Genomic DNA, 21826 nt, shown 5'->3' on the forward strand with positions numbered 1-21826 from the left:
TTCATATAATCAATTTTTATTATAAAAAAGAGAATCAGTATATTGATAGAGTAATTGATTCCTTTAACAACACTGATTTTGGAAGTAATAAAATCTTTTATCAACCAAGGGAAAACAAATTCTAAAATTTTTATTTCATCCTTTTTTACTTTTACCCTATTATTTGATCGTGTTTTTACGGCATAAATAAAAAGTTGAGGTTATTTCTATTTTTGTTAGGTATGAAATTTAAGGAGTTTTATCTACTGCAGTTATTAAAATTATTATAAAAATATTATGTAAAATAAGTGTAAGTAACATTAACGAATATTTTTATAAGAAAATAAAGAATCAATATCAAGGTCGTTTAACTAATATTTCGAGTACAAATAAATGGTATGCTCCAAAGAATGTTATTTCTTCACACTTACTTTACCCTATTCAAAATCTTCAGAAAACTATTCAGGTTATTTATTGAAAACAATCTTTCTTGATAGGAAACGGTTCTGGTGATGGAAGAACTTACACTAAACAAATAGGCAACCCATGGGTATGGATGATGTAAGAATGCAAAGCTATTTGTTGTAGACAATTTAATTATTTTTGCAAATCAAGCAGTTGATTTTCCAAAGATTTGCTTCTAACAATTATCTACTGGAGATAAGGTATCTTCTTGCTTCTTTCCCTTATACTTTTAAAGAATAATATTAAGGCCTGTTTTTGTTCCTCCTTCTTCTTTCTGTCAAATTAGAGCCAAACATAATACAGAATCTATTTGGATGTACATGTCTTCAAATTGAGGCTTAGGTCAAAGCCAGAGAGGTTTGGTGGAAAGGCCCTAATTTATCGAAGAGTAAAACAAACATTGTAACGCTTTTTATGTATAGAGACTAACTAAAGTTAAGTTGGTTTAGTTTTGATAAATCATACCAGTCTTGTAATAACTTTATTTTTTCTCTGAGTCGATAAGTGCAATGTGCGTCACAAATTGTATACGTCGAAGGTAAATTCCCATTATTTGTCATAATGTGAAATAACGTTTCCCTTTGGTGTTATTTTGTATACATTTTTCAATATATCATCATACGGTAATATATTGGACTTTAACTGCTCACGAAGTAGTCATTCTGGAATTCTGTAGGAAATGAAAAGTTTATCAGCCATAAAGCGGAGCATTTCGTACATTATCATCTTTTTTTAGTTTAATAACAATTAGCAATTAGAACTCTTCAAATAATTTTATCTGACAAACTAATTGGCTAGCATGACAAAATTGAGTTTCGTAAAATAAGAAAAAAAAATTCCTTAGTGTGGGCAAACAAAACTGCCAAGCAATCTTAGGAACCTTTTTTTAAGGCACACAAACATCCAAAATCGTACAGGAGTTTTTTCGCTCCAATGTCACCCTCTGATCAGTGTATGTTTGTGTCAGCTAACCGTCCAATGCCGGCTAATGAGCTGTAAAAGATTTCTAGGAAGAGAAAAGCTGAGGGTATACGTCTGGGTTTTATCCCAGAATCTTCGGCTTGCGGAAGCACTGCGGTACCAATGTGATGATATCTGCAAAAACTTTACATTTACAAATTGAGACTTAAAAATAAATACTGCCATTTAAGAGTTTTTATTTGTTTAAATATTTAAATTTCTGGTTGTAAATATTTGAATAACCAATCACAATATTTTATCAAATTATAACAAAAATAACTGAATGACAATTTTGTTACGATCATAATAACAGAATTCAAGAAAATATTATTTTTTTTATATAAAATAAAGATACAAAATTAAAAGACTAATATAATTAATTATTTCAATTTTAAAATCAACTTATTTTTAATTAATAAAAAAGAATTAACCCTTTCCATCTCTTCCAGTGATATTTTTTGTCATAATAACAAGTAAAACACAAAAATGATATTAATGCTCATTGATGATGTGCAATAAGGGAATTCGCCATACCCATCTTAATGTTTATGTTTACTTACTCTTGATTATTATTATTATTTATATTTTTGAAATATGATTTACTTTCTTTTTTCAAAATTAAATATTACCAGAACATTATGTTTTGAAGTTTTCTGAAAATTAAAGTGCTTTTTAGTTTAAGTATATGAGTAAATGGAAAAAAAGAATATTTCAAAAACGAAACATAACAAAAACTTAACTTGGATTACAGTTTTGTTACTATTGACACTTTCAGAAACACCTGTTTTACCCGAAATTTGTCAACTACAACTGCAAATTCCAGTTTTTCTAAAAAATTAAATAATTTCCCTTTCTTATTTCCCTGTTACCTTGACAATTTTTCATAATACTAATAATAATGAAACAAATACCCAACCCTTTTTTAATTTCTGTTCCTAAAATGTTTTAATCATGAACACAACTGTCTGAACCACTCTTTAGCCTTTAAGCAACGCGCATTCGTACAATGAGGACATCTTAATAAAAATTTAGGACTAATTTTTTGATCACTTTTTAAGTGATTCGTAACTAAATCAGCTAATGCTGATATAAATAGCGGATGATCATTTGGTGCTGATGCCCGTCGTACGCATTCAACGCCAATCTGAAATATAATGCAAAAATAAATATAAATAAATTTTTCGGAAAATTTGATAATAAGCTTCAATAAAAAAATTTTATACCTCTTCTCCAAGTTCTTTACAATATTCTATATCCATTTCGTGTAAAGTCTCAATGTGCTCGTTTACAAAAGCTATAGGCACTAATACAAAGTTTTTTTTCCCTTGTTTTACATAACCTGCATAAAAGATATTTCTTTAATCTATTTACTTAAGGCAATTAACCTGATTGTAGTTAATAATTACATTTCTAACCTTTCATAGCATCATCTGTATAGGGTGATAACCAAGGTAATGGACCAACCTTAGACTGCCATGTCAAAGTATAAGGATTACTATAATTAAGCTCTTGCATTACCAGCTGTACTGTAGAACCTACTTCACTAGGATATGGATCACCACGACTAACAGCCTAAAAAAATAAACGTACCAATATTCAATTTATCAGTTTTATGAGTCAAGCATATTCTTATAAATTTACCTACATCTTGATCAATATTTATTAGTGGATACATGCCTTCAGTGGAAGAGAGTGGGCGGAAAATAAAATTACAACATCTTTTTGTTTTTCAATTGGAAATTGTTTCAGTTCAGTAGATATTCTATCAGCAAACGTTTTTGCAAGCAAAGGATGTGCAGGCCATCTATCAATTAAACTCCATTTAGACTTCAGACTACGATCTCTGAAAAAATTAAAATGTAATATTTTTGAAGCCTTCTTTTCTTTAATAAAAGAATAGTTAAGAATGTTTTCATATCTTGAGATAAGGGTTTATTTAATTTAAACTGTTTAAAGAATTAACTTGTGGATTGCTTGATTAGTGAAATTCTTTCAATGTTGCTCTTTAAAATAATCAGTTCATTTAAAATAAATTATACATTGAAAGCATTCTAGAAATTAAAAACAAATCGGCACATCTTTTTACCTTGTTTTTCATAACCTACGTAAAAGATGTACTTTCCAGTGCCGATTTCATTTGTCGAGAGACAACTCTATAAAAATAAACTGACAATTAACGTAAAAAAATGCAGAAGATTTTTGAAAATTAACAAAACTTTACGGAGACAGCAGCGTAAAATACTAAATTCTTGTAAACCCAGGGAATAAAAAAATTATGTCTTAATAAGGGATATACCTTATTCAGTCTCAGATACAGAAATATTTGAAGAGTTAACAGAATACTATCCCATTATCTCACTCTAAACTGATAAATAAAAAAATATGATTCCCCCAGAGGCAACTCCTCTGTGCGCTGCAGTTCTGAAGAAAGGAAAAGCTTGTCTTCCAGTTAACTCGTCTTTACTATATGATGGTTACTGCGAAACCGAAAAGGACACCTCACATTCCACAAAGCATAAACTGCTAATAGCTTGGAAACACGGAAAGCTTTCGTCGTCAAGACCTTAAGTGTGTGAAATGTGCGGACGATTACCACTTCACATTTGTCCGAGTCGCCAGCTAGAGAATTCTAGATGCAATAACCGCAATTTAAACCATACAACACAGTGAATGTCAGGCACTACTCAACATTGTCAATAAAAACAAATCAAACCAAACACTTCAAAAAAAAAACTTTAAAGAAATTACCACCGCTCGGAATTAAAGCCATATTTGATCCTTCAGAGTAAAAAAAAAACCAAGCATCCCTTCCAGACCAACTCCTAACTGTAGGACACAAGAAAGAATACCAAATAGGGCGCCTAACCAGAATTTGACTCGTCATAAACAAAGTGCAGTCAATACCAACTTGTAACAGGATCTCAGCCAACATGTACCTCCTCCCGAAATATTCTCCATAATCAAAGCACTTCCTTAAAGTATATATACAGGTATATATATATATATATATATATATATATATATATATATATATACTATTATAAACACTACAGTAAAAAAATGTGCCTCCGAAAGGCACTGACTTCCTAATGGCATCTTCAGAATACTTCCGAATAGGACATTTTCCATAAAAAATAAGAAGTAAATTGAATTTTTTCTGGACTACTTTATAAACTTGGGAAGACTGAATCTAATTTCATTACTCCAATTATATGACACTTTTTAAAAGACAGAACTTTCTAAAGAAACATTGAAACCTAGACAAGATTTTAATTTGTTTATTTCATACCATTTTTTAATCAATATATGTAAAGCTATAAGTAAGCTGACCTATATTTTTATTTTGTAAATAGATAATAAAATTTGTTTAGAAATCAACATTCAATTCCAAACAATTGTTAAAAAGCCGTACAGACAAATGGAACTCACCACTCACCTAATTCTTAGAAAAACAAGTACTTCTACACTAATTTAAACCATACTGAATCATATTTCTAGTTCTTTAGGGCATAAAACGACGAGTGCTGAATATCCTTAAAATAAAATCTATATAGTTAATTTCATTTAAATAATTATACGATACCAATTATTATTCACTTTTTAGAAAGACATGTATATACTGCATTTAAACTTGATCCAGAAGTAGCACAACTATACTGTGGATACTGTGAAAATAGGACCACCCTATCAGCACCATCTCTAAAATAAATAAATATATAAACTTATAAAAATTCAGCCAAGAAATGGATAAAAGATATAAGTATCAAATTTAATAAAATCAAATTACTTTTCAATTGCCTCTACAGCATCCTCAGTTAATGGTTTAACATAACGAAATGCGACATAATGTTTATGCGGTGCTGTTGATGGCGAAAGATTATCCAATTTTTGACACAACAGTTCACCCTAGAGACATAATTAATCACAGCCAAATTAATCGTTAAAAGGCCAAAGGGCGAAAAATGATTTCTGCAAGTTTCCTCTGATAGCACAGGACACCAAAACTACTGTATTTTAAATTTAAATATTCCATTAAAATCTTTAATTAAAATTAAAATCTTTTTAAGATTTAAAAAGGCTTGCAGGCCCCATTTAACCTGCACTGTTTATCCTCTTACAAGGAAAAAAGGTGAGCTTAGAAAGAAGGGACCATATCATTTACTTATAAGATGCGAGACAATGAAGTTCTTATTGAAAACTATTTAAAAACATTTTTAAGACTACGTTAAACTTCAGGTTTCGTGTACTCTTTTTATACAAGACCAAATGACTCGTACGACAAAGTATGATGTTAAATTTCGGACATATCTTTCTTCCTTCGTATAGTCAAGATAGAGCTTAAATGAGAAAACTGTGCGCACATTGACATAGGAGTGATATTTCCTTGAATATATTCTGTGAGTTGATTTAATGGGTCCATGTGATAAACACTACCAGATCATCTCCTCCTTCGCACTTGTAAGATAGAAATCTGAAGGCATGAGCATTCTTCTCCGAAAAACCTAAATCTAAATTGTCAAAATTGAGGCCTTCACTCTGACCCAAACTTTTCAGGTTTGTGATTCTTATATTAGCAGCAACCCTTACCGAGGCTTAAATTCCAATTGGATGTAGGTCCAATGAGAGTTTGAAATCGCTCGATACAAGCGATCTAAATTTCATATAAATTATACTTGATTGCAGATAAAGCAGAATGTCTTTGTCTTTATAAGGCCATACACAAAAAAAACAACTTGTTTTAGCTAACATAGATTGAAGCTTCTAGATAGAAGTTCAAGTAATTTCGAATCATCGAGTAGCATCCATTTGACATGATAATTACAGTAACCAAAATATTAAATCTTATTGCAAGCTAAAACCGACTTCAGCCCTCTGTTCCTAGAGCCTTCCCTCTACCACTTGTATATCCCTAAGAAATACTAATAAGATTCATAAAACAAGAGAACATCACTAATTCTAGATACTGTAATGTACCTGTCGTTGTGTCCATTTTAAAATAGGAGACCCACCACCAATTTCAGCATATTTTTTTTGTACTTCAGGGGTCCTTTTTCGAGCTATGTACGGGCCTAAAGTACTAAAAAAAAATTACAAAATTAATGAAATTTCATATAAATTATACTGAAGACGCTTATAAATGAATATAAAATACCTCTGTACAGGTAATTGAATCATATCCCTGTCGGTCATAATCCTCAAAAGATAATCACCTACTTGATCTAATGATTGAGGGCCTCCCATATTCAGCATCATGATTGCAGTTTTAACTTTTCTTTGAGAACTTTCCACCTCTCTGCCCGCAGAAAACCATCTAGCAATACTTGGGCCTGAATAATTGAAAAATTGTTTTTGGTATGTTTTCATAGTAATTTTTGGTTATATTCAATAGCAGTAATTAATCCTTACTACAAGCATTTTTTAGCAGACAACCAGAAGTCAACACATTCATATTTCTAATTCTACAGCGTAAGTTGTGTCTTGTCACCTATTATTTATTAGCATCCAGAAAATTTATAACCTTCCGATTTTACGAAATTGAAGACACTGCTAATTAAACGTACACTCAATACCATATTAAATTAGTTTTATTTATCAAAAATAATAGTCATATTTACTTCATTAAAAATTTGATTAGACACTGCCTTCTAATAATGCTGTAGGTATTGACTTTTTTTGTTTTGTTTTGTTTCTAGCAAGTGTTATAGATACATAGAACTTATGATTGGAGCATTGTTTTAGCGCCAAACACAATACTATTCCATTCTTTCAGAATTAGAATTTGAAAATTTTCATTATTGCTTCATTCCTAATATATTGAATACTAGTGGTTTAAAAGAAAAGTAAAAATATAAGTTTTCAAGAGTAAATAATTTTAGAATTAAAATTTTAAAAGTGTAATCAACAATGGTTGAAATACAGCCTGTTACGAAGATAAGGGTAAGTACAATTAATTTTAATATTTATTCAATTTAGCACTTTTATAAAAATGTAAAGGTACATGTTTATAGCTACATATGTAAATCATTCTTCAAATCTCCGAACTTCACTATGTCCACAACACTGTATTATTGAGTACGAGTGTTACTTTATATTACTTTATCTTTAGCGTTCCGCCGCTGGCCATTACATTGAAAATTAATCGATATAAAAAATTATTGTCGATTATGTATACTATATATGATTATGGTATGAATTTGTAACCAATATTTAATTTTCAAACATTTGGTCAAAGTATTTCAGAAATTATTTTTGATCTTTAAAAGAATTGCTTTAAGATAGTAATTAAAATATATTACAAAACGAACTAGGTAAAGTTTGTACATTTTAGCACGTATCGATAAAGAACAGAAAATTGTGTGCAGGACATAAGTGGGAAATTAGTATGCTCGTTGGCGGGTGAAAAATGTTAATATCTTTATTGTGATTTGCTCAAGGGGCATTACAAAACGGTAATACACTTTAAAAAAAAAAAATAAATAAAAAAGACCATAAGAAGTGGGAAATTGTATTACAAAATTGAAGTCGAAAGTAATAGGGAACACACAGGGAAGGGATTAGCTATGAGTTTAGCATACTGGACTCCCAAGCGGAGGTCCCGGGTTCGAATCCAGCCGCTGACCCTTAGATTTTCTCTTCCTAGGAGCTTCTTACAGCTGTAACGAGAGAACACTGTCCGGAGGCCGGCAGTGCACTGGAAAAAGCTCCGGGTGCTAATAACCTCAGCTGTTGATGCGCCAAAAAAAAAAAAAAAATAGGGAACACACTCATTCTATCCTGCAAAATTACTTTATGGGTGGAAAAACCAATTGTCAATTAAAAGAGAATTTATAAGGTTCAGGCAATAGATAAAATAAGCAATAGGAGCTTTTCCATGAAGTTTCCTAAAGAAATACTTGAGAAAAGAATGTGTACGGAAGTCTTTTGTTTTCTGCAACGCCCAAGTACCTGCCGTACATAGCTGCTTTTCCATTTTTGCATCCCGAAACACCTTTCATTTCGTTATTTACAAAGTCGTCAAACACTCTTTTAATTCCGATTGGAGTTTGTTGTCATCGTTCGTAGAATACACGCTACAGTCTTTCAAACATTTTGTCACTTATGGACAAGAATTTTATTCTTGTTCGTTTCAATATGGTATTATTAGGAAATCAGTTCCAAACCCTGTGGAAACCACATATTTTATTACTGATTTCCGGCTGTATTTCTTGTAAATTCAAAATATCTGCAGCATGTTTTTAATACTCGCCTTGTAATGTACTGCTTGTGAAGTACATTTCCCCTTATCTTACTTTTCGTACTTATTATTAATGAAGGTTGCTTTGTATTGAGTCTATTCCAGTTTGTTGAAGAAATTTCTATTCGTAATAATTTAAAATTCTCTTTTAGCCAGCTGGATGGCCCCCAGGGCACAAATACGGTTTACCCTGCCAATGTATGAATTCAACTGGCCAAGTAAGATTATTTTGATAACAATTAAAATCTAACAAGTCTCCCAACATCTTAATAATGTACACAATTTTATAGCGGTTAAGATATGTCCAACCAGAAAAGGTGCCATCATACAAACCAGTTAAAGTGAGCAATTTTGTCTGTAATATACCTTGCAATTAATCAAAAGAACTGCTGAAACAAGTAAATTTACTTAAATTTTGTTGAAAAGGTATTTCAAAAACCGGACGTTAAAATGCCTGATGATACCACTTACAACATGTCATATGAAGCATTTGACCCCAAAGCAGTGAGAAGTTGTAGAGGGGTTCAAGTATCACTTAAAGAGAACCTGGCAAGTGCAGGAGAATTTTGTGGCCTGACAACTCATAAGGTTGCAATTTTATAATGATTTTATAATTATAGCAAAATATTAATATCAATATGTTACATATAGCAATACATTAATGTCTCCCTTGTTCGTATAATTAACACAATTTGTAATCTATTACTTTTATAAATATGTCAAACAATCCATGGATCGATCACTAATTTCAGGAAAACATCTTTCCAGATTTAATCTGTAAAACAATTCAGAATTATTACATTAATGAGACGACAAAAATGTATTAAAAGCCATATTATTAGCAACTTTCTTTTATCTTGACCAAATTAATCTGCTAACCCTTCTTACAAGTTGTACTAATTACACATTTTCTTATTTTAAGACACATTTTTTCAGTTATTCTTCTCTGTAATAAGGAAGTTAACCAATTATATAGAAGAACTTATTACATTGTTTAAAACTGAATACAAAAAATTTTTATTTTTATTTTAGTTGAGTTATGGTGCTTGGCCAGGGGTAACTCGACCAAAGCAGTTGATTCCAAGGGACCATCACCTTCGTGGTCAGGGCCCAATGCAAGAGATAACGACAACTCGTCACGATTACACTCCCAAACCAATTATTAATGTTCGACAAATAAAACAAATGCCAAATATTGGACTATCTAAGTCTCCAATGGAGGGTATGTTTTATCAATTAATTCTATAATAATTCGTTCAACAACGTATTTGCAGCGTTTAGAGAATTTTGCCCATTTATGTATAACACAAGAAAATGCGGTGGGAATTTCTTTTTTAGATTTTAGAAATCAACAACTTTTGAAGTATACTCATTTATGCTCGCTTTAAATTTATTACTATCCCTAGATATATTTTGGGAAGAAAGTCTGCCGCTCAGTTTAGGTTTTCTATCCAGCTCTCCAAGGCTGGAAAAAGAGGATGGTCAGCTGGGAAATATTTTATTTTTTTGATGTAACTAGCTAGATTTTTGGGTGACAGCCACGCGCTTGGTAGCAGGGGATTCCCCAATTCACAAAGTATATTGTATTTATATATAATATATTTGTATATTATATTTTACTAAATATAATCAGTATACTAAGTGAAAAAACTAGAAGCGAAATTTGAACGTTCTACTTTTTTATCGTCTTAGTGTTGTGATCACACACATGAAAAGGCAGTTCAACCCACGTACACATACAGATCAATTTTTAAAAAAATCTTGTTCTTACTCCATAGATTGTTAGTATTTTCGGCCAAAACTCATAATGGAAAATCAACTATCGTAAAACCTCGTTTTACTAGCGAACAAGGGTAGTAAAATTAATTAAACCGAAATAGCAAGAAAAGTAAAATTCTCTTCACTGCATATTTAAATTGATAATAATTGTATAAATCTCCAACATAAAGGCTTCCAAACAAAACGGTTCCTTGTCCACTTTTTAAGCCTAAATTTTGTTTTTAAAACTGTAAATTTTTCACAGGTGATAGCATTATGACTTTATCATACAAGTGTCCTGATTACAATCGTTACGAACCACCTGCATCTTTCAGACCAGATAAGAGGTGATTATTAATTCTGCAATTAATTGTACTTACCTCTGTAAGAGCATTATAAATAATTCATACGCTTTATATTTAGATACATGCCTCCTGATGCGCCCATGGATGGAAATACGGTACACAAAATGTCTTATGTACCGTGGGAACCTCTACAAAGAGAAGAAATTCCTTGGGGTAAACCATCAAGTTATACTGGGCCGAGAGCACCTCTTGATGGTACTACTATTTATAATGGCAGGTAATTTTAATTAAATTAGTTGTTTCAAATTCCTTTTCATAATTTTCTTTTGATTATAAAATAAAAATAATTAATTTTTGGTCAGTTTTATACCTCCTGGGAAGCTAGTAGAAGATGACAGAGGTCATTGTATGGGTGAGTACGTTGTAATTTCAATATTAATACAGACAACCCTTGCTTTTTGAGCGCGGGCTGAATCTAAGATCAAGTCACACATTCTGAATCTATAGGTGACGGACAACAAATTTTCCTCTACCGTTCTTTGCTCAGATCAACCGTTTAATCATGAAATGCATTTGAGCCGTCTTAAAATGAACACCATGAATATATTTCAACCACATTCCAAATAATTTGATTTTTTATTATTTTGACAGGCTGCTATTGCGTTTACCCTACAGAATGTTTTGGAGAAACAGATGCACCTCCTAAGAATAGCTTAATATGTCCCACTGATTATAATCCAAACACCGATCCCCCAAGACCTCCGCCGTAAGTATATTTACTTCTTACCAAAATAAGTGTATTAATGTTGATTACTGTCTTTTATAATTTTGTGTGGTCATTCTGTATTGGCTTGAATCTCTTCAGTAAGTTCTCATTCCATTCATTATCATTAACTACCTCTACAATCATACTTCTCCAAAATATTTTTGAGTTGTTTATAAAAATTCCTTCGCGTACGAATAAGTTTGTCAGCCTTTCCGTAGGGATGAAAAATTCGTTTAATGTAAACTACTTTACATAAAAAAAAGTAGGGAAATGTGAGGGTGGTTTTATAATGGATCCCCAGCCATTGCGGCCTCAGCGGGAATGAGGAAGCTGTCAGCAAATATGACACAGCCTGAAGGGTCCATTCCTTTTGAAACCACAAAACAAGTCTGCTGGGCAAAAACCAAAAAAAGAACGGCGGAGCTGCACACCATTCATTCAGAGGGCAAACGTTGGGCTGTCATGAGGGGCTATGTGCTGCCAAATAACCTGCCTCGGGGCGTAGCGGTGGCCCGTTTTCGCTTGATTACCGGACCAGATTACCTACAGGCACATTTATTTAGGATCGGGATAGTTGACAACCCGAACTGTGTGCTTTGCGGGGACGGGCATATGACAGGTGACCATCTTTTTATGTGCGATGCCCTGTCCCACTTAACTATGTCACATACTAACGAGCTCTCTTCAAGAGCTAAAATATATTGGGCTGCGAGTTGTTGAATGGTCTAATGACGAATAGCATTGGAAAAAAATTATATAAAGTGCTTCATTTATTTCATTATTGTTATATGGTAATTTATTGTATTGTCATGAGCTAGAATAATTTTATTGGTGGGAATTATAGTTAATGATAGTTACTAGCTTCCGCCCCATATAAGACACTAAATTTAGTAGTTAGAAGAACTTTTAAGTCCGAATAAAACGCAGCCATTATTCTATTCACACTTCATCGCTCTGGCCAGATAATTTACACAAAAAACAGAATAACAACGTTAAATCAAACATTAAATTCCATCTAAATCCTCGTTACACAGTCATTTCACTTAGTGTTACAAGACTATTTACTTGTATAAGAGATTGATATTCTTCTTTCAACCTTTGAGGCCATAAATTGAGTACCGAAATTATGCAATGTCTGTTTTACATCAGAATGGTTTTTATATTCATAATCAAAAATTTAACAATTTTTATGAACTATAAATTTATTTCAGAAAAATAGTTGATGCATAAAAGTCACCAATTAAATTAAATTCAAGACAAAAAACCATTCATCACGTAATTCACTAACACTGGTAAGTGAGAAAGAAAAAATTAAATTGGTGTATTGATGTTAATTAGAGGGTAAATTTTTTACCTGATTTCTTTTTTTTTTCAGGGATTGATCAAAATGACAAAAGATAAATAGTATCTAAAAAAATAATAAAATTCTGGCAAAAATAAATTCTTTAATCAGAAAATAAAATTAAACATATCTTTTTACAATTTTTTTTTTTTTTTAAAGTTATTTATTTATAAATGAAGCCATTACATTTGGGAAAATCAGGATTCACTTTTTTCTTTATATTTTATAATTCCTTTATCAATAAGATCAGGAACTTCCACAGCTAACCACGGTCCAAGCTATAAATATAATCAAAATGAATAAGAGTAAAACAATTATAATAGACAATTTTCAAATATTATTGATACATACACCCAAGGCCATAGCGTGCGCTATTCCAAATTTGGGAACATTTCTACCCCAAAGTGGCTTAAAATGATCTGATAAGCAAATTTTCCCACCTCTGTACATTTTTGCCGTTTTCCCATCAAGTTCAGGCAATGCAATTTCTGGCGCAGTTAGTGGAAATGTCACAGGAATCTGGAACGTATAAAAAGATGTGTGTGTTAAAATTACACCCTCTTTTGATTAAACGTTTTTAGAAATAGTTATTTAAAATTCTAATGCTTACATCAAATTCTACTTCAAATTCATATTTTAGAAGATTATAAATGAACCAACATTTACCAAACCACCTTGTTCCATCTTTATTTGATTCAAGCCTGAACCAATCATTATCTGACTTTTTATTGTGCTCCACATACTGCAATTAAAATGGTAATTTATTCTAAAAAGAAACATTTTATAGAATGTACTATATGAAACGTATAAGGTATAGATTAATATTAATGATGGAACTGTAATAACGAAAAATGTATTCCTTGAAAAAATGATAAAATCATTATTTAAAATATATATATATATATATATATATATATATTATTTTCGTTATACTTAGTATTAAAGACCTACTTACTTGTATGAGGGATTGATATTCCTCTTTCAACCTTTTAGCCCATAAATCTTCGTCTCGTGGACCAGCTTTTGTTTTTAATAATGGAATTGCGCTAAGTGTCTTCTTAGAATTATCATCAACCATAATTGCAGTAACAAGCTAATTACGACCAGATGGCTACAAGAACAAGAACTGACAACTCACCAACCTAGGCCTACTTGCTGCTGCCTTCTCTTGGAAATTTCAAAACGATTGGACGTTTAACTGGTAACCATTCCACATGTCACATATCCTGATTTTTAGACATTTTGTTTAAAATTGATGTTTAACAGTGTCAGGAGACCATTAATTATTTATTGTAACGTTACACACTAACTAGTCTTCCTCTTTAATCACCCTTTTCTCTAGCAACCTTCTTTGACAGATAAACAAATCGTAAAAATCGATAGTATAATTCTGATAACCAAATTATTTTTCTTCTGAACCTATAGTGATAGTTGTCTCTACATTAAAAGAAAATAATCATTAAAACAAGCATATAAGGTTAGAGTTTTCGCTTAATTTATTAAATATTGAGAATGTGGCTATTTATTATTTTATATCTTATGTGGATTTAAAACACAAGTATGCAAGTTTAAAAATGTCTGCTAGTTCTAATAATATCGATTAGCAACTACTATTTCTTTAGTGTAGCTGTAACAGTCTTAAACCTAAACCTTGCTGACTAGAGTCTAGATCTAGACTACGATCTGTATTGTACAAACAGGCTAGTAAATTTGTTCTTGGTTCATACAGAGTAATTAAATGTGGGGAGCTATAAGTACCCTTTTTCTATAAAAGCTGATTTATTACTCTAATTTCTTGAATTCTGTACACATTTTTGGAATCGTGATGGAAAAATCATTCGTTGCTGATTCGCCTACCATTGCGAGTTTTGAAACAAGTGAAGGAGATAAAGTTAAATATATAAGTAGTTCATGTAGCAGAACTGCTGAATCAGAAGAATGCGTTATATTTCAGCAACTGGATATATTTGCTCAAGGATTTTCTATTATGGAAGAGATAAGACGTCAGGGAAAACTTTGTGACGTTACTTTAAAAGTTCGTTATTTTTGTTTTTATTTTCTTATTTATCATTAAGGTGTAATACACTTAGTAATAACTCTTTTGTCACAGGCTGAGGATCAATCTTTTAGCGGGCACCGACTAGTGCTCGCTGCATCCATTCCATATTTCCACGGCATGTTTATGCATGACATGGTTGAAAGTAAACAACGTGAAATTACAATTCATGAGATTGATGCTATGTAATACAAATCCCCTTGAAATTGCGTTATAATTGCTTTAATTTTTCCTTAAGACGCTAATAATTTTTCAGGGCCCTTGAAGCGTTGGTAAATTTTGCTTACAGCGGTAGGGTCACAATAAATACAAACAATGTACAAAGTTTAATGGTTGGCGCTTCTTTTTTACAATTACCCAGAGTCAGAAATGCTTGTGCTGACTTCTTGAAGAAAAGGTATGTGGTAGAAATACATTTTGTTTTGTTTTGTTTATACTTCAATGTTTTTATATCACTTGTGACAAATTTGTTGAATCCTAAAGCCCCTTAGAAGCTTAAAAACTGTCGGGAAGACTGCAACTTATTACTATAGTTCATTGTAGAATTAGACACACAGCATGCTATCTTTCACAAGGATAATTGCTTGTAAGTTTAACAGATGCGCGTGTTGAAACACACCAATATGCTTGCAATGATGCATGATGCCCTGATCGGAAGATAAGAATCTAATTCGGCTAATTTACGCATCTGCCATTTGTGTAAGACCTACAATAGGGCTAGGGAAACGTTCTCCTGAAGATAATCTTTAATGTTTTCTGTATTATTGCTAAACAATTGGGATGGATTTTTTTTATGTTAATAGTTTCGCTCTTGTTACAGGCAAAATTGCCTGTCATAAGAGTTTTAGAGTCTTGAAAGATAAGATTCATGAATTCGAAAGTATTAGAGATGTGAAGGTTCAGACGTGAAAAATGTTTGCCAAACGAACCGAATTGTTGCATTTCACAGTAACGTTAATAGTTGTGTACCCTCTCATTCAGTGAACAGTACTGGTGATTTTTTTTTTTGTGCACAGGTTTCATCCCCATAATGTTCTTGGAATAAGACAATTTGCTGATGCATTAGGATGCTCTGTGTTAGTAGAATCTGCGGACAAATATATACAACAATATTTTCACGATGTTTCTTTATCCGATGAATATTTAAATTTAAATGCGAATGAATTGTTGGATATTGTCAAAAGAGATGAACTTCATGTAATTTCCGAAGAACAGGTTGGTGAAATGTTCTTTACATTTTGTTTGTTTGTTTGTGTTTCAATTTCGGATAGATTTGCAAATAATAGTTTTGGTATTTTACAGGTATTCGAAGCTATTATGCATTGGGTTAAAAAAGATTCACCGAACCGAAAAATTGAACTTCCAAGATTATTGGCTTCAGTACGAATGCCGCTTTTGGCACCACATTACCTCGTAGATAGAGTAGCAACAGAGGAGTTAATACGGACATCACATGAATGCCGGTATTAAAATAGACATGCAAATTAAACTCTTGTACTTCACATTTTCCACATACCATAATGTTATTAAAGTCTGTGTATTTTGATCATTTTAGAAGTACGCTCTCCTGCATATTAATAAGAGATTACACGTTTTGCACAACTTTTTTAATTTGCTTTTAATTTGTATAAGAGAAACTAATGAAATCACCATTTTGAAATTGATTTCGTTTAGAAGTACAAGAATACTGCCTGTACTTTAGAAGTTTAGAATACTGTGTGATGTTTTTACAAAAAGCAAAATGTACGAGTATACATAATACAGAGTTTGAATAAAAAGTGTCCTACTCTATCGAATTCTTGTCAGTCCAAAATTTGACTACGACGAATGGACCTAAAGATTGCTTCTTCAAACGCAAATTGTACTGAATAATTAGATATTCTCAAGCTGAAATTTCTTCAATATACTGTTTAAAATATTTTAAAAATAACTTTATTTACTTTTTGGGTTACTTTGGGGGGAGGGAGGTTATTTAGTTGTTTCGTTGTAACTTAAAATATTTAAAAAATAACTACTTTTTGGTTTACTTTGGGGAGGGGGAGGGAGGTTATTTAGTTGTTCCGTTGTAACTCTCATATAGTTTTATTTCTACAGAATTCTTTAACATTTGCTTGGTGATGGTACACCATTCTTAAAGGAGGGATACTCTTAAAAACGTCAGATTTAGACTTATCTACGGAAATTTCATTTGTTATGAAAACCCAATTTTTATTTATTCTTTTGTAGTGATTTGGTTGATGAAGCGAGAGATTATCATTTGATGCCAGAAAGGAGGCCTCTTCTGCAAAGTTTTAAAACAAGACCAAGATGTTGTAATTATATTATGGGTCATATATTTGCAGTTGGAGGATTAACCAAAACAGGTAATTTCTCAAAGATTTAACTTTGGGCACTTCGAAGCTACTGCAATTAAAATAAAAAAACAAAAATCTGGTTTAAGCAATCCATAAGTTTTCTTTTAATGCCAGGTTCGCAATATTTGTGGAAATTAAAAATTTGTACAAAAAAATATATCCAAGTTAATTCACAGCGCCTATTATTTATTCCCCACTAAAATCAATTTTTCCTTATAAAAACTTACCATCACTTTCATAAAGGTTGAATTTGTAGAAAAGCTTCTTGGCCCAAGGTGGCTCTTGAAGAAAATATCAACTATGTGCATTTTTTTTTAAATTTATTTATTTAAAAAAATATTTTGTTCTTTTTACACTAAAGGTTGAGTATTTTTGAGGAATCACAAAATCGACATTTTGCATATTGCAATACTTCCCATTAATAGCAATGGTAATAAAGATGGTGGATTACTTTGCAGGAGACTCAGTGAGTACAGTGGAAGTGTTTGATCCAGTAGTAGGACGCTGGAGAATGGCAGAATCTATGAGCATGTTTCGATCAAGAGTTGGTGTTGCTGTATTAAAAAACAGGCTGTATGCTTTTGGTGGTTATAACGGATCGGAGAGACTTTCCACGGTTGAAGTGTTCGATCCTATCAAGAGAGTGTGGAGTAAAGTGTCTCCTATGCATTGCAAGAGAAGGTAAATTTCTTCTATGTTATTATATTCTTTTTATATATAAATATTTTTGTGACTAATTATTAAATTTTCTTTTGTTCCAAATTTAGCGCCGTTGGTGCGGCCGCATTGAACGATTGTTTATACGTTTGCGGAGGTTATGACGGTGTTTCTTCCTTGAACACTGTAGAATGTTATCAACCGGACACTGATACTTGGACAATAATCACTAGTATGCAGAAACATCGTAGTGCTGGAGGTGTTATAGCCTTTGAAGGATTTGTTTATGCTCTTGGTGGCCATGATGGTCTGTCTATCTTCGATTCGGTAACGGCTCCTTTCATGAACGGTATTCGTAGATATTTTAGAAAAAGATTTTAAGAGAAGCTTATCAAGTAGATAACTTCAAAATATAAAGAACATAGTGCTGTAATGATAGGAATTATTGTAGTGTTAAAATACAATCAATGAAAAATTAAAAATGAAGAATCCAGAAAAAAATTAAGATGTGAAAACACTCCTTTATTATAATTCCACTTTCCAAAATTTCTTCCAGATTTGATGTTCAGTAAATTTTAGATTTTTTCCTCAGAACAGTTAATTAAAATAATTACCACTTTCACTTACAATTGTCACGATATTTTATGGATTTTTTTTTTCTGGGTTCTAGAGGCTCAAGGAACGGGTGTTCCTCCTGACAAATGTCCAATATTTTTGGGACAGTATCATATATTTTTATAAACGCTGAAAAAAAAGAAGGTTAAAATCGATAACCCAATGACTCTAATATAAGCCTCGGAAGAATTTAAAAAATGCAAAATTAGACAAAATAATCAGTTGCTGTAGTTCATGGAAAATTGAATCCCAAAGTTGTTTATGTTAATATTAGCAGTTGAATGTGCCCAATAACCAATCTGTATCCATTCTGATGGTATCCATGAATCTTTTGTGCTTGAATTGTAACCTTTAGTATTTTATCTTATGGAACTATCATTTTAGCGTTAATTATACAGGGCACATAGTTATTAAAACTTAAATTTGTTTTGTTATAATTAATATCTTTTAGATCATCCTACCATTATTTTTGGTAGGACATAAAGCAGGAAAAATAAGTTGTACAATGTACAGTAGTTGCATTAATTTTAAGCTGCATTATAATTTTACGTCTTGAAAATATCGCTAAAGAATAAAAAATTCAAACGTTTAGTTCAGCAATATGAAAAAGAAATCCTAATTTTTGTACTTTTTATGTAATTCAGGTGGAACGTTATGATCCACATACTTGTCAATGGACTTCAGTCACTCCTATGATGACGAAAAGATGTCGTTTGGGTGTTGCCACGCTGAATGGGAAACTTTTTGTTTGTGGAGGTTATGATGGTGCTACATTTTTGCAGACGGTAGAAATGTATGATCCACTGACTGACAAGTAAGTTTCTTCCAGTTTGACTTATTCATGGACTTTATAAAAATAATTCACGATAAATCTTTTTAAAAAAAATGATTGTTTTAGATGGCGTTTTGTAGCCCCGATGAACGTAATGAGAAGTCGTGTAGCTCTTGTGGCTAATATGGGTAAGTTGTGGGCAATAGGAGGTTATGATGGTATATCAAATTTACCAACTGTGGAAGTGTACGATCCAAATACAGATTCTTGGTCATTTGTATCAGCGATGTGTGCACATGAAGGTGGTGTCGGTGTGGGAGTAATTCCTATATGTAAGCCTGAATAATAATTGAAATCCATCAAAAAGTTAGGAAAAGAAATTCTGAGTTGTGACTTCGTCTATGGTTTGGCATAAATTAACTGACGGTTCGACAATATTTTGCTTCCGAAGAATGGTGAAACCAAGGTGCCGCAGTTGGTTGATTTAGATCTAACTGCCCTCTTTGTATTATCTGTGAACGTTAGGGGCTACTCTACATGCAATCAATTGCGAAAATGGTCTGTGTTTTTAATTAAAATCTCAGATAAATGACGCAATTGCAATATGGTTTTATTGGCAGTTATTATCTAAACTATAGACATAGGAGTAAATCCAGTTCTTGCATTCTACAAGACAGTGAGGCGGGGCGCTGACGTGGTAGAACACAAGGCTACCTGAAATTCTATGAGGTTTTACCATTGCCACTTATTATTATTCATTTGTAAAGTTCTGAAGCTCTTTTGAAGGGTGTAAAATTTTGACCATAGTTCTTGAATTGTTTAACTTCAATAGCTTTGATTGTGTTTTGTATTTCTAAAAATTAATGAGTAAAAACATTGAAACGATGCCGATTTGTTTTAAATACTTGGTTTGTAAAAGTGTTACAGTCATGTATTCCTTGTATTGTTAATATTATTTCAATTTAAAGAAAGTAATCTTCTCCACTAATAGATTGCATTCTTCTTATCTGAGAATATGTAAACTGCTTAGATTGTACTTAATGATTGATTAACTTACATTCTTGCTGAAATTAGCTGTTAATATATGCTAATAAGGCATTTTGATTTCTTCTGAATGTTTTATAAAATTAATCTATTATTATAAAGCTACATCGTCATGATTTAATTTTCTAATAAAACTCTTTTGAGTTGATTATAAAAAAAGAAGAATATCTTCAAACAGATTCAGTTATGGCTGTGATTTGATAAAAGAACTTTATATTCAGAAAAAGTATTGTGATGAGATGTAATAAATGAGATATCAAATTTCAATATACTTACACAAAAGTGAATGAAATAACGAAAATTTAACCTAAGCAATATAATTAAATGTATTTATATTTCCATGTTCGTTGATCTGAGAAAGAAAGAAATATTTGTAAATATATTTTTTTTAGATAATTTCGCCTGATTTAATAATGTTAGTGCAATAATCTATAACAATAATAATGAAAGATATAATTCTAATTGATTATCTTCTTAGTGCGATTGTTGTGGCCGATATTTTGTATTTGTTTAATTTAATCGTATTATTTATTAATTAGTCATTAATGAAATACATAGATATCAGTAAACCTTTATTATTTTCCCATTAAATTTCCAAATATAATTATTTTTGGAATATCACATATTTAAATTCATCTTTAAGAAATTTCTGATGCGAGAAACACATTCAAGCTTGCCATGATTTTATTTTTCTATACTAAAATGACTAAGTAGTTGTTCAACGGCGAATGAGGTAAGTACGGGTCAGGGCGAAGGAAATGGGTCTCCTCAAAAATTTTATGTTTTATGTATGTCTACTCTGTCTAAATTTTATTTCTTAATGTTTATCCAATGTGCTTTGCATTTTGCATCTTAAAGTCAATGGCTTGTTTATACCAAGAAGTTACCTTTTACATTATCTACTATAAATACAAAAAAATTGGCAATAAAGTTCAGCAAATGTGTTTTTGTTACAAAATTTTCACATTACTTTCTAAAAATTAAGAGTTAGAACCTACAGCATTTGAAATACATATTTATAACTACATTAGCTGCAGGTAAAGAGCAAATGGGTTATGTTATGTCTTTCTACTTGTTCTAAATAAAATGAAATTTCACATAATTTTTTGAAAAGTTTTATTGATTTTAGCGATACATTTCAATCTGATTTCACAACATATCAAGTTAAGTGATCCTTCAAAGAATTTAACTTACAAAGAGAAAGCGATAGTCTTACAAATTTGTAAACATTTAACTTGAATAGTTCTGGCCCTTAGTTGTTATTCTCTAGGAAACATATACTCGCTCTCTCTTAGGTACTTGAAATCTCTCTTTCGTAAAAACCGCAAGAACTTCACTTTTAATCCTAGTAGGATACTCAAAGTATTGTTTAAGAACGCTCAGATTAAAAGATACAAAGCACTCCAGATTTTTTTTTTTTTTAACTAAACTAGTAAGGATTTTAATACATTAATTTCTGTTTGTAAAAAACTGTAGAAATTTAGCATGATTGCAACACTTACCTAAGATGGTGAGAGAA

At 31.5% G+C, this 21826-nt stretch overlaps 4 protein-coding genes across 8 annotated transcripts; 2 read left to right on the plus strand and 2 right to left on the minus strand.

Moving 5' to 3' along the window:
* Nucleotides 1-200: 200 nt before the first annotated feature.
* Nucleotides 201-7158, minus strand: FeCH (ferrochelatase, mitochondrial). Of its 4 annotated transcripts, XM_074142015.1 has the most exons (10): nt 6811-6948; nt 6557-6731; nt 6379-6481; nt 5192-5310; nt 5002-5103; nt 3082-3247; nt 2820-2976; nt 2628-2743; nt 2321-2548; nt 1853-2232 (listed from the first exon to the last, which is right to left on the minus strand). In XM_074142015.1, the coding sequence occupies exons 1-9, from the start codon at nt 6851-6853 to the stop codon at nt 2354-2356; spliced, it is 1176 nt and encodes a 391-aa protein (XP_073998116.1). In that variant the 5' UTR covers nt 6854-6948; the 3' UTR covers nt 1853-2232; nt 2321-2353. The 4 variants fall into 4 exon arrangements, with proteins under 4 accessions (XP_073998118.1, XP_073998117.1, XP_073998115.1 ...); XM_074142017.1 differs by lacking the exon at nt 6811-6948 and adding an exon at nt 7020-7158 and having other exon boundaries at nt 201-2548; XM_074142016.1 differs by having other exon boundaries at nt 201-2548; nt 6890-7024.
* A 40-nt stretch (nt 7159-7198) lies between these two features.
* On the plus strand, nt 7199-12949 carry LOC141461217 (stabilizer of axonemal microtubules 1). 2 transcript variants are annotated; one of them, XR_012462682.1, is made up of 11 exons: nt 7199-7341; nt 8791-8856; nt 8929-8979; nt 9065-9226; nt 9671-9860; nt 10662-10743; nt 10820-10978; nt 11064-11113; nt 11353-11467; nt 12679-12759; nt 12843-12949. XR_012462682.1 is itself a non-coding variant. In XM_074142018.1 (9 exons), exons 1-9 carry the CDS (start codon nt 7309-7311, stop codon nt 11469-11471), a joined length of 912 nt encoding a protein of 303 aa, XP_073998119.1. In that variant the 5' UTR covers nt 7199-7308. The 2 variants fall into 2 exon arrangements, 1 of the variants encoding a protein (XP_073998119.1); XM_074142018.1 differs by lacking the exons at nt 12679-12759; nt 12843-12949 and having other exon boundaries at nt 11353-11471.
* On the minus strand, nt 12893-14184 carry Ufc1 (Ubiquitin-fold modifier conjugating enzyme 1). The gene is made up of 4 exons (XM_074142020.1): nt 13765-14184; nt 13420-13551; nt 13161-13328; nt 12893-13087 (listed from the first exon to the last, which is right to left on the minus strand). Exons 1-4 carry the CDS (start codon nt 13885-13887, stop codon nt 13007-13009), a joined length of 504 nt encoding a protein of 167 aa, XP_073998121.1. The 5' UTR covers nt 13888-14184; the 3' UTR covers nt 12893-13006.
* Nucleotides 14185-14425: 241 nt separating this feature from the next.
* On the plus strand, nt 14426-20858 carry KLHL18 (Kelch like family member 18). The gene is made up of 10 exons (XM_074142011.1): nt 14426-14844; nt 14920-15050; nt 15122-15262; nt 15882-16080; nt 16168-16328; nt 17092-17228; nt 17678-17900; nt 17987-18203; nt 19136-19305; nt 19390-20858. The coding sequence occupies exons 1-10, from the start codon at nt 14635-14637 to the stop codon at nt 19607-19609; spliced, it is 1809 nt and encodes a 602-aa protein (XP_073998112.1). The 5' UTR covers nt 14426-14634; the 3' UTR covers nt 19610-20858.
* The last annotated feature ends 968 nt before the right edge of the window (nt 20859-21826 follow it).

This window comes from Rhodnius prolixus, unplaced genomic scaffold (assembly GCF_049639745.1).
Source record: "Rhodnius prolixus isolate KJV_2025 unplaced genomic scaffold, Rpr scaffold_6, whole genome shotgun sequence".
Lineage (NCBI taxonomy): Eukaryota > Metazoa > Arthropoda > Insecta > Hemiptera > Reduviidae > Rhodnius > Rhodnius prolixus.

Coding starts and splice junctions, on each gene's coding strand:
- FeCH (XM_074142014.1), bottom strand. CDS start 6,853: ATGAATGTGTTGACTTCTGGTTGTCTGCTAAAAAATGCTTGTA. Junction 5,104..5,191: donor GCTGTAGAGGCAATTGAAAA/GTAATTTGATTT, acceptor TATTTATTTTAG/AGATGGTGCTGATAGGGTGG. Junction 2,744..2,819: donor TACAGATGATGCTATGAAAG/GTTAGAAATGTA, acceptor TCTTTTATGCAG/GTTATGTAAAACAAGGGAAA.
- LOC141461217 (XM_074142018.1), top strand. CDS start 7,309: ATGGTTGAAATACAGCCTGTTACGAAGATAAGG. Junction 10,744..10,819: donor TCTTTCAGACCAGATAAGAG/GTGATTATTAAT, acceptor CTTTATATTTAG/ATACATGCCTCCTGATGCGC. Junction 10,979..11,063: donor ACTACTATTTATAATGGCAG/GTAATTTTAATT, acceptor ATTTTTGGTCAG/TTTTATACCTCCTGGGAAGC.
- Ufc1 (XM_074142020.1), bottom strand. CDS start 13,887: ATGGTTGATGATAATTCTAAGAAGACACTTAGCGCAATTCCATTATTA. Junction 13,329..13,419: donor AATTTGAAGTAGAATTTGAT/GTAAGCATTAGA, acceptor TATACGTTCCAG/ATTCCTGTGACATTTCCACT. Junction 13,088..13,160: donor CGCACGCTATGGCCTTGGGT/GTATGTATCAAT, acceptor TTATATTTATAG/CTTGGACCGTGGTTAGCTGT.
- KLHL18 (XM_074142011.1), top strand. CDS start 14,635: ATGGAAAAATCATTCGTTGCTGATTCGCCTACCATTGCGAGTTTTGAA. Junction 18,204..19,135: donor GTCTGTCTATCTTCGATTCG/GTAACGGCTCCT, acceptor TATGTAATTCAG/GTGGAACGTTATGATCCACA. Junction 19,306..19,389: donor TATGATCCACTGACTGACAA/GTAAGTTTCTTC, acceptor TGATTGTTTTAG/ATGGCGTTTTGTAGCCCCGA.